Below are 12,207 nucleotides of genomic sequence, written 5' to 3'. Positions count from 1 at the left end.
TATATATATTTTTCAAAGTCAACTTTATTGTCAATCTTACTCAGTTTGTGTTTATAGACAGAGAGATCAAAAAGACGTTTCCAACAATCCCAAATACGAAAAATTAAATTATACAATCTACAGATATGTAATGTATACAAATATATATATCCTATATACACCATCATGTATAATGATGGTGTATGATGTAGAAGGAAGTGTGGTAGATAACAAGTAAATATAGAGTTACATACAATGTATGTACAGCAAAAGATGGAATAACTAAGAAGCACGCAGTATAATAATAATTACATGCAACAATTAAATAACTGCTCAGCGTCTCCACCACAATCCCAATCTGCTGTGTCCTGTTTTCCTCCCCTCTGCATAACACCCATCGCACATACGGAACACAACGCAGAGTCTGAGGGTGTTAAGAGTATGTTTATTTAAATGTCCTCCTCTCTACTGGCCAACACAGGGAGCATATGCTGGGTGTAGAATTGTTCCAGGAGGAGGAGATTTCCATGCCATGCAGGGTCTTTGGGGATGAGGATGATGATCGCCTCCTTCGTGGTCCACACAACAAAGTAGCAGAGACTCCGGTCTGTGATGTGCAGCTGCCCTTGGACCTGGTGCCAGTATGGGTGATATATGACCCACCCTCCTCACGGAGACAGAAGGATGGTAACTGGACTGCCTCCGCGATGGTCATGTTCATGTCACCAAAATCCTTGAATCTACACACAGCAAATAAACTCAAATGACACAACGAGATGTAAAAGGAGATCACACATACAGTATAGTCGATATAAAACTGGCCGCTTCAATCTGAAGAGCAACTAAAACAAAACACGGGAGTTTACCTTGTTCTTGTGAACACTAATGTTATCCACAGCATACACACAGACCACGAAGTTCTAAAGGAGAACACTAGTTACTGAAACAAAACACGTTAGTGTACCTTGTTAGCTAATGTTAGCTAGCTGACATTAACGTTACACATTGCACTCATATTACTCACCAACATCTTGTAAAGCCGGTCCCGCTGCTCTTACAGAACCGACTAACTCCCCTTTCGTGTATGTACAGCTCTCAATGTGTCCAGACTTGTAGTCACCTCGTTTTATACTTTTATTCTCATTCTGAAAGAAACAGGTGAAATTTGCTAACGTGACGGCCATCTTTGTGATGGTGACGCGTATTGTGCGAGACGAGAGACCTGTAGTTCACTCAGCGGTTTCACACAAAAAAATGTGTAACTTCACAGTTTTACGACACATTTTAATTTTTTTGACTTGCAAAATATTATTTTAAATTGACGGATGGATGGATTGACAAACATCATATGTGTCATTCGTGGCACAATTCAAACGGGATCAAAAGATAACCTTTCTCTCTCCATTGACTTCAATGTATAATTGTACGCTTCCGGGGTCCCATGGAGGCTCCCGGAAAGGGAGGGACTTCGCCTCTCTATAGTGGCGTTTCCTATAGGGCGTTTCCTATAGGGCGTTTCCTATAGGGGCGTTTCCTATAGTGAACGACGGGAGCCGGCTCTCGCCCGCGAACGAGAGGTTTTTTGTTTTGTTTTTGCGGAGGGATCTAGATCGGCATGAAGGCACATTATGCAATGTGCAATGTGGACATTATCCCGCTTATTACACATGGCCACATTCTCAACAAAGTAACGACATGACTCCCAATAATAATTGAAATGCTTTTATGGATTTAGAAAAAGATTTTATTGATTTAAAAAATAGTTTTTTGTATTGATTTAAATTGACATGCATCCGCTAAGAAAAGTAGTCCGTTGTTACTGTTTGAACTAACGTAACAACGGCAGGAACTGCTTCTATAGTGTTTTTGAGGAGCTTTTTGATTACAGATTTGAAAACATCGTTGCTTGCTTTAAAAGTAGCACAATTCATTATGTCAAACCTTGAAAGATATCCCTGCCCTAATGCAAAAAGTAACTGGCAACTATGTCGCCGTAGCTATGATGTCTATGTCTGGACCGCTGCGTAAAAAGGAGGGTTTCTGACCCATTACTTCTCTTCCTACTTTTTGTCCCCCTCTTCTCCCCGCTGCAGCCTAGCAGTTTATCTCAAAGCACGCTCCCCTCTCCTGCAGGGAGAAAAACTATATTTATATACTTTATATAGATACAGTAGCCCATTTTTTTAAATAGTTTTTATAGGTGTTGCTATCTGTTTTGTGTAGCGTGGTTCTACAAGCAAGTCAATGCATTAATTGGGTGGTATCAGAGAGTTACACGGGTCTGTAAATGCAATGAAAACAATTGGCCACAGCAAATAATTTATATTAAACATGTAATTTTTACTTTTGAATACTTTAGTACAAAGGATGTCTTGAATAATTTAAGTGATATATGTGTACACATATAAATAATTAGTCAAAACAGGGCTACATTTGATTTAATTAAAAGGTATAATATGTGGTAAACTGAAGAGCCCTTTGGGAGCCGAAAGAGCCGGCTCTTCTTGGTGAGCCAAATGATCCGGCTCAGCAAGAAGAGCCGGAATTCCCATCACTAGAACAATAGAGGCTTCTCAATACTCAAATTTCCCCTCCTCGACTCCTCGACTCCTCGGTCCTCCCGTAGTGACCCGGAAATGAATTTCAGCGCGCCATTTTGAAGGACGTCTCATTTCTCTAAATGCACACCGAGGACCGAGGATCGAGCATCGAGGAGGCTCTCTGGAGGAGCTATAACCGAGGATACACTGATGGTTCCTCCACGGCTCCTCCGCGGATGCATTTCCGGGAACGGTGGAGGCGTGACGCACGGCCGGACTTATCTCAGCCAATGACAGCTCTGCATGCATCCCCTGGATATTATTTGAGAACCTGCTCTCATCGCAACGCGATGTTTACAGTGAGAACAGCTGTGAGGTCCTGCAGAAAGCAGAGCAGTGTGTAAAATATATATCACTCAGTATAACAGGCCTACTCTCTTTATTTGCTTTAGTTTAGTAGATATCTACAAAGAGTCCATATTTTTCTAAAACCATTTAGTGCTTCACATAATAAAATACACAACGGCTGTAGCCTGATTATGCTTTAGCAGCTGTAGGTGTGTGTGGTACAGTATGTAGGTGTGTGTTGTACAGTGTGTAGGTGTGTGTTGTACAGTGTGTAGGTGTGTGTTGTACAGTGTGTAGGTGTGTGTTGTACAGTGTGTAGGTGCGTGTGTTGTACAGTGTGTTGTACAGTGTGTAGGTGCGTGTGTTGTACAGTGTGTAGGTGCGTGTGTTGTACAGTGTGTAGGTGTGTGTGTTGTACAGTGTGTAGGTGTGTGTTGTACAGTGCGCAGATGCCGCGGACAGACGGGTCTCAGTTGGTTTGATGTCCTTACTTTTAATACTTGCAAATACAACTTTTGGCCCGTAATTTCAATTCCCCATTTCAGCGACCAGAGAGAGAGGGGGGGGGGGGTATATCCAGTCTCTGACTGTGTTACGTTATTATGAGAGTGCTCTCATACTTTAAATTGTATATATTTATATAAATATATTTGTGTGTGTGTGTCCGCATCTGTAGCCTGTTATTGTCTCATTATACCGCACTCTCAATGAATTCAAATAAAATATGTGGGGGAACAATGTTCAGCTGATCTAACAGAGATTATAAAATATGACAAAACACTCGACAGCTGATGCAGCTGTTGCCACGTCATAATGAACGGACGTCGCTTTAATATGACCGCTCAGAGGAGAGGAGTTCTCATTTCTTTAAACGTCTGCTACTTCCCCTCCTCTCTCCTCGGTTCCCCTCCTCGGTCCTCCGCTCGCATCTCCTGTGGGCGGGTCTAAGTCTCGAGGAGGGGAGTCGAGGAGGGGAAATTTGAGTATTGAGAAGCCTCTATAGACTTCTTCTGCGAGGATTTATAAAAGCAGCTGGATAAAAAAAGTTAGGAAACGCCCCTATAGGAAACGCCTCCTTGCTGCGGTCTGCAGACAGACCCATCTCGGATTTACAGTAAACTCCTCCACATTTCCGCAGGAGGAAAACACCGAAGATTGTCCAGGCGCGTGCACCCTTCTCTTCTAAGGTAGACACGTCTTCAAATATCAAACAATAGGCCAACAGATATATGTTACCGTGTTAAATGTAATTTGGCATAAAAAAAATGTTGTCAAGCAACAAACAAGTTATACAAATAAAAAAACACTTCCGGGAGGTCTGGACTAAATCAAATAAGAATGTTCTCACAGTGCAGGATTTGTGTAAATGTGGACAGTGAATATGTCGTTGGTTGCAGCGTAACCGTTTTTAGATTATTGACAGGTGTTGAAATTATTTTCATATAGGCTAATTAAAAAAAATAACAACAGCATAGTTCTCATGAGAGTTTTGTATTCGTATAACTTTAGAATAATCATTGACGACCAGACAACGTTTTATTGAGCCATTAATTTCACAAAGCCACTTGTCAAATATAACGATGTGATATGACGCTCCATCGGCGCACATCAAATACCTGTTTAAATTTCAATTAAGCTTACAAGCAAACTACTACAAATTTGACGAAAATCTAAAAGTATTTAAAAATGTCTTTGGCAGTGATTTTTGTAAAGAAGATCTTTGATAATTTAGCTGCAAATAGAAATGTTAAGGGAAATCTAACTGCCTATCCCCCCCCTCTCATAGATACAAGAATGATCTGCTGTGGTCTGCTCACTTCCGGGAAGGAACCAGGTAAAGAGTTATGAGAGTTTGGTCCATTTCAGAATAATATATATGATATGTTTTGATTATAATTATTGATGCATTAATATGTTATCATAGCTGGTAAATGTGCAGCTAGTTTTAATGACTGTGTATACTGCAGGGTATATTGTGAATTTACTCCAGGTGTAACTAGTCTGATTTAAGAGTTGATTATATTTCACATTATTAATTCAAATCTGTAAAGTAACTAAAGGTACAAAATAAATGTAGTGGAGCAAAATCACACGATTTACCTCTGAATTGTAGTGGTGTAGAAGTACACAGTAGCATAAAATAGAAATACTCAAGTAAAGAACAAGTCTCTCAAAATTGTACTTATGTGAATACTTGAGTAAATGTACTTAGTTACCTCTGGATTTTTGTAATACTTTTCTACTTCTACATATGTGCTATTTTGACAGGCAATCAGCAGTTAACATATCAGAGAACTTCAGTGTGGTTAATCATTCATATCTGTGTGTATGAATTCGTTTGTTCTTTTACTTTAATGAGGTTCTTTTAGTAGGTGTGTCTACACTTGGAAAAAGTTGTCCATGCAAGTGTGTGTTTGTGCCACATGGGGGCAGCAAAGTAGCTTTTCATGAAAAAAAAAAAAAAAACATGGACATTTATGGACAAGGAGTTTAGGAAACTTGACACATTTTATCTTGTTTCTCATCAGTTCCTCTGAAGAGTGTGGAGGTGGAGCTGGAGGTGAGGGACCATGTGGCTACAGTGGTGTCCACTCTGAACTATGAGAACAAGGAGGACAAACCACTGGAGGCTGTGTTTGTCTTCCCTATGCCTGGAGATGCTGCTGTCTGTCATTTCAGTGCTACGATTGGACAGACACAGATCGTGGCTGAGGTGAAGGAGAAACAGAAGGTGAGCTGGAGAAACACTCACTACCATGGAGCTTAACAACTCAGTGAACCTAGTGAATGTTGCTCAAAGTGTCCTCTGTTCCCCAGGCTCGTGAGGAGTACGATGACGCTCTGAGCTCCGGTCAGCAGGCCTTCCTGTTGGAGGAGAGTGATCAGAGTCCAGATATTTTCTCTCTGAGTGTGGGCAGTCTGCCTCCAGGAGAGAGCGCCTCCATCAGACTGGAATACGTCACTGAGCTGGCTGTGCAGGCTGATGAAGGGCTGAGGTTTGTTCTGCCTGCTGTGCTCAACCCTCGCTACCATCCACAGGGTAGGAAACCAGCCAACACTTTCATCAGAAGCCTTTAAGCTTTAGTGTAATGTAAACTATACCTGTTCATACAGAGGGGTTCATTGCAACAGTCACATGCAACAGTTCACTGTTTAAAAAAAGATTGCCAACACAATATTTCCTATCACCTGCTGTTGACTGTATTGTCTTGCGACTTCCCCAAAAGTCCTGGAGTGTGGCCATAAAAATGCTTATGTTCTCCTTTGGTTTAATTATCAGTAATAACTTAAATGGCCAACAGGAATACAATAGCAGCAAACTTACAATGAAAAGAAAAACTGATTAAGTCATGTATAATATATTTGTATTGTAATTAATTAATAGTAGGGTACATAAATTGAAACAGCTATAACATGACCTTATATGCATATTTACTATCGAATAAGCTTATTCAAAAACATACATTTATTTTAATATAATAGTTGGCATGTTTAAAGTCATATCAAGTCTTTCAGTTGGTAATTGCAATTTTCTTTCTCTGACCTCCCTTTGTCACTCACAGTTGCACTTGTTTTAAAATAGCATGCCTAACTGGTTGTTTACAGGTAGTGCAGGTGGCAGTGTCCAGGTGACCTCTGTTCCCGCCTCTCTGGTGCCCTACAGTCTGTCTTTCTCTGCCCGAGTGTCCTCTCCTCGCCCTGTCTCTAAAGTAGAGTCCAACTGTCCCCTGGACCCTCTGGAGTATCTGAACACAGAGCAGAGCCAGGCCACGGTGGGTAGAGTGCTGATGTTTCCATAATGTGGTTCTTCCTCTTTACTCAGATAATCAGTGTGTTTTTGGACCTGCAGGTCAAGTTGGCTGCAGGACACAAGTTTGACAGAGATGTTGAACTTCTGATTTATTACAAAGATGCCCATCAGCCCACAGCTGTGGTGGAGGCAGGACAGACCTCTGCCAAGTCTGGTGAGTACACTTTAGTGAAGGTGTCATCCTTCATCCATTGTCATCCACAAATGCCTTGATATGCTCTTGTGTCTTTTTGCATTATACCTCAGTATAATGACAATAGAGATTATTCAACATTTTTATTTTGAGTTTCTAGTGGTGGTGGTCATTAATTGTGTCTCTCCTGTGTTTCAGGCACTCTGATGGGGGATCCAGTGGTGATGCTGAGTCTGTACCCTGAGTTCCCCCAGGCTGTGATGTCTTCACTCGCCTCATGTGGAGAGTTTGTGTTCTTATTGGATCGATCTGGCAGCATGCAGAGGGACCGTATTAAGAGTGCCAGGGTATGCATTATCTTTTATTTGTATGGTATAATCAGTCCTTTAGACATAGTGGCGTTACCATCTATTCTCTCCTCTCTTCAGGATACTCTGCTGCTCCTGTTGAAGAGTCTACCAATGGGCTGCTTTTTTAACATCTACAGTTTCGGGTCCAGTCATGAACACATCTTCCCGTAAGTCACTCACTATTGCCCAACACATTCATTCCTGTCTTTGGTGTTAATGGTTGAGCATGAATATGCGCATTGGTTGCAGTAAGAGTGTGGAGTACAGCCAGGAGACCATGGAAGAGGCTCTGAAGAAAGTTGGAGAGATGGAAGCAAATCTGGGAGGCACTGAGATCCTGAGGCCCCTCAAAGACATTTACAGCCATGCCTGCATTCCCAATCAACCTAGACAAGTAATACACACATACACGTTAGACAGGTTGTGAACATATTTCCCCACACATTCAGCCACACCTTGTTCTTTGCAATTTACCGTTTAAACCACGTGTGTTGCTAAAACAGCAATCTAACAAGGCTTTCAGAGAATTAAGTGGATGACTCAACACATGCTGCCCATTTTTGGGTGTGATGTTATGTTTCTTTAAGTGCTATGTAAACTCTCCTCCTTAGCTATTTGTCTTCACTGACGGAGAAGTGGGGAACACCAAAGAAGTAATCAATCTGGTGAAGAAGAATTCAGGTTCCCACAGGTGAACGCACCAAAACACAGCAAACGATCACAGAATCCACAGAATATGTCCCATGTTCTAATGCTTTGTGTTGTGTAGGTGTTTCTCTTTCGGGATTGGGGAAGGGGCCAGCTCTGCTCTTATCAATGGGTTGGCCAAAGAAGGAGGAGGTCACGCTCAGTTCATCACAGGCACTGACAGGATGCAACCCAAAGTAAGACATCACAGTCATTATATACATTTAAAGAAAAGATGCAATTTGGACGGATGACATCATTACACATGTATTTAAATACATTTATTAAGAACCAAGTGGCTGTCCCTAATTTTTTTAATTACATTTTCTCATCAGGTGATGCAGTCGCTGCGTTTTGCTCTACAACCAGCTGTGGTGGATATCTCAGTGAAGTGGGATTTGCCGAAGGGACTCTCTATCACTGTTCTCTCACCACCAATCACTTCACTTTTCCAGGGTCAAAGGTCACTGATTTATGCCCAGCTCACTGGACAGGTAAGTGCAGCCCCATCCCATCCTTTAGATTTTCAAATGAGAGAAGCTTTATTAGCTTCTCTCTAGACCAAATGTATTTCAAGAATATTCAGGGTGCAAATGTAATGTGCCCTAACAATACAAACTATGGGGTTGTTAAGATTGAAAAGTAATAACGACTGTATTAAGTCAATTCGTTTTTATTACCTGAATGGTCAAATCAAAAGTTTCAGTAGAGACACATATGAAATATTGTGCTATACCTTACGATAATCCATGGGTGTGCTGCTCACTGTGGTGCTGCATATTAACTTTTAGTTCCATATGTCATTGCTCAGTATAGTGTCACAGTGCACACTTAGAGTGGGTGCAATTAAATGTAATCGAAACAAACTGTAAATGTTGAAGCCAAACAGAAATAATGTATGACTTTGAGTATTATTTGACCGTCACCAACACTGTGATGCTCTCTCAGAGTCCAGAGGCAGCAGAGGGCTCTGTGACGGTGAAGTACAGCCTGGCAGGGCATCCCTCTGAGAACAAGCTCCACTTCAGCCTCAAACCTGCAGAGGACTCTGGGTAAAACAGGCATTATTCAGAATTATTGTTATCTGTGAATTTAGATTATAATAATGATGAATGTTTAAGCCATTTTGCTAAAGTAAAAAACGAGGAATATTGGAGCAGTTACAATAGTAAAAGCATCTCCTGAATTGGATAAATGACACTAATGATCTTTTTGTCCCCCAATTGATTGGTATGACTTGTCTTGTATCATGTAATTTGCCCCAATTAAGTATATAAAGACATTTATTACAGCATTGCGCCTTAAGTGCATGACATAACTACAATTAATTACATAATATTTGCCCGACATTTGTATTGGAAGGACATTCTTTCCTTTGCTTTAGAGATGCCATTTTAAATCAACCCTATGTTTAAGACCTGTATGTCTTTAGATAAACTTGCATGTTGGACTCATACTTGATCGATGTTTACTCTCTCCTGTCCGCAGATTAACGGTCCACAGGTTGGCTGCTCTGACTCTGATTCGCTCCCTGGAGATGGAGGAGATGGAGCGCAGAGGACAGCCAGATGAAGGAGTGAAGAAGAAGGTGGTGGAGCTCAGCGTCCAATCAGGAGTGAGCAGCACCTTCACTGCCTTCATTGCTGTCAACAAAGGCAACGGAGAGACGATTCAAGGACCCCTGGTGCGCCGAAATGTTCCAACATCCAGTAAGAAACGAGGCTCTATTGAGGTGCTTCTGGAACGTTTTGCATTTGGGGAGCACATACAAAACATTCAAGAAAATGGAGGATAAATACTAGTTTGCTATTTTTTCTTAATCGTTCCCTTGAATTGTTGTGCTTACAGTAAATATATTTATTCCATGGTTTATTGAAAAGTGTTGCTTTTTGGAAATATTGTAAAATCAGTCAGTAATTTAAGTGACTTTTGCAAAAGACTATGACTTACAGTATGTATGTTTTTTTCCCCCGGAAGTGCCAATGATGGCCATGTGTGGAGGTGGTCCACCTGGTGGTCGAATGATGGGTCATATGCCAAGTAAGTAACAAGCCACTTTCAACACACCGTGTTATTATAATTACAGTTATTATGTAATAATGTATTGTATTTATCTTTCTCAGTTAACACTGAATCATATTTATTTTGTAAAAGATTTACATGTAAAACATATCCTGTGGGTTTATTTCTAAATATAAACACCTATTGCAGTTTCTTTCTAAAACATTTATATTTACACGCATGCATTCAAGTGATTTGCGAAATGTTTGCATTTGAGTAGCTCAATTTTCTTTTGCTTGTAAAAAATTAAGTTAATATTAAAAAATGTAAAAAGCTTTCAAACAGTCCATTGATTGCACATTATATATACTCTGCCAAAATTGTAAGCCTTATGAATTGCATGTGTATATTTGAGTATTTGTTGTGTTCCTCTGTTGACATCTGTGAGTGCAGTACATACTGTATGTGAAACGTATACAAATAATTGTTGCTTCTGTAAGTCTTGTGTAATCAGCCAATGACTTGAAAGATATTGGCAAGAGACCGGGGATACATTTTTTTTTTTACTGTGGAATGATAGGAATGATGAGCTGCTCAATATCCATGAGGAAAACAAGTAAGAAACCAAAGCCTCTTCTCATCACACATATTTTTTTATCTCAGTATTTACTGTGAACATTAGACACAAGACATTGTTTACATTATTACTAGCTTCACATTAGAACTAGTCCCTATGGTCTATTGGAATACAGTACATACTGTATCTAAAACATATATAGATAATTGTTGCTTCTGCAAACTTTGTGTAATTGCCAGTTTATTCAAATGACATTTGCAAGAGACTCATTATTGTTTTCTATGGAATGATGGAAGAACGCTTATGTAAATCAATGGTAAGCCACGGAAGTAAATAACCTTTTACTTATCTCATAATGTACAGTTAATATTGCATTCCTCTTTTAACAACATTGTTGACATTATTACTAGCTTACTAGTACACAACAACAGTGTAGGGGGGATTACATTCCCATTTTACAACAAAGTAAAATACAATAATAAAATAAGAGTAATAACACTCATTAGATTATAAAACAAAGAGACAAAAACAGTCAATAGGATCGCTTCAACACTTCAGATAACTACGTTGACACCAACCACCAAAAACACATATAGCCACGCATATTTATTATTCCACATAATCCCACTCTTCTTTAGAGGTGATTGTTTTCCATTTCATCTTGTGCTACCTTTTGATTTTTTTTGTGGCTATCATTTATACTTTCATGGCATTTCATTACATTTCTAAGCTCATTCTTGTGTCTTTTGAACATGAAGGTCGCGTCCTATGTAGCTTATCATGTGATTCCCTGGACATTGAGCCCCAGCAGCCTCACAGAGACCCTCTGCTGCAGCTGGTCTCCCTGCAGAAGGCGTCCGGCTGCTGGGAGCTGGATCCAGCTCTGGCTGCTGCTGTGGGAAAGACCAGCGAGGAGGTGGAAAACACAAAACCTGCATCGGTGGGTTACTATTTGCTCATCTCGTTCTTTCACTTTGTTTAAACCAGGGGTGTCCAAACAGTTTTTACTGAGGGCCACATACAGAAACACATACAAAGGGCGGGGCCCCTCACTAGACGTATACTGCCTCATAGGTTAAGTTATAATTCAGCTAAATCAATCAAATGTAGGTCAATCATGCTTTCTACTTGAATATGATTCTCTCCAGAGAGAGAGAGAGAGAGAGAGAGAGAGAGAGAAGAGAGAGAGAGAGAGAAATTACCTCGAGGGCCGTACCAAATGGTCTCGAGGCCGGAGGTTCCCCACCCCTGGTTTAAAGCGATGCGATAGGAGCGGTTAGAGCGAAGCGATTACATGTAAAGTCAATGCAGAGACGCTAATTCGCTCCGACGGCGAGCATGAAGTGGTGGACGCGAGAGTTCAACTTGTTCAACTCGAGCGTCAAATTCACGTGGCGCGTTCTCACGGAAGCCAATCAGCGGTGAGGATCTCAGCCTGCCGTTACTGACGTTCAACCAGAAAACATCAGCCATTAGCTGTTAGCAGTTAGCACACAGAGATCACAGCTCCTCATATCTGTTCAGAAACTGTACAAAAGTTAAACAAGTACAAACCACAGACTGTCTGTGTCATGGCGAATACAGTCACTGGTTTATTTATGTCTGTAGGCCGTTGTTATGAGTGTGGAGTGAGCATATACAACGTTAGTTTAGCCTGGTCGACCCAATCTCCATTCAGAAAACAAGCATTTTCAAAGGTTTTTCGCCTGCCGTCTGTCTGCAGACTTGTCAAACATTAATTCATGGTTTTTACTAACCGGTATCAGTATGTTGTTACGTCG

The 12,207-nt window shown here is 40.7% G+C and overlaps 1 protein-coding gene across 1 annotated transcript; it reads left to right on the top strand.

The window, feature by feature from the left end:
• Positions 1 to 3,702: 3,702 nt before the first annotated feature.
• LOC117440844 (von Willebrand factor A domain-containing protein 5A-like) lies at positions 3,703 to 11,366 on the top strand (the record flags this gene model as incomplete). Its single annotated transcript, XM_034077081.2, has 17 exons — positions 3,703 to 4,054; positions 4,654 to 4,701; positions 5,396 to 5,598; positions 5,685 to 5,907; positions 6,474 to 6,640; positions 6,718 to 6,832; positions 7,010 to 7,158; positions 7,240 to 7,328; positions 7,411 to 7,555; positions 7,773 to 7,852; positions 7,931 to 8,045; positions 8,184 to 8,342; positions 8,797 to 8,900; positions 9,337 to 9,557; positions 9,826 to 9,888; positions 10,430 to 10,465; positions 11,185 to 11,366. Coding segments are annotated over exons 2-17 (2,091 nt in total), but the record flags the coding sequence as incomplete, so codon positions are not given.
• Positions 11,367 to 12,207: the final 841 nt, after the last annotated feature.

The sequence above is a fragment of the Pseudochaenichthys georgianus genome, unplaced genomic scaffold (genome assembly GCF_902827115.2).
Source record: "Pseudochaenichthys georgianus unplaced genomic scaffold, fPseGeo1.2 scaffold_1275_arrow_ctg1, whole genome shotgun sequence".
NCBI classification, from domain to species: Eukaryota; Metazoa; Chordata; class Actinopteri; order Perciformes; family Channichthyidae; genus Pseudochaenichthys; species Pseudochaenichthys georgianus.
Note: the sequence above shows the minus strand (reverse complement) of the source record. Positions and strands in the feature narration are given on the sequence as shown.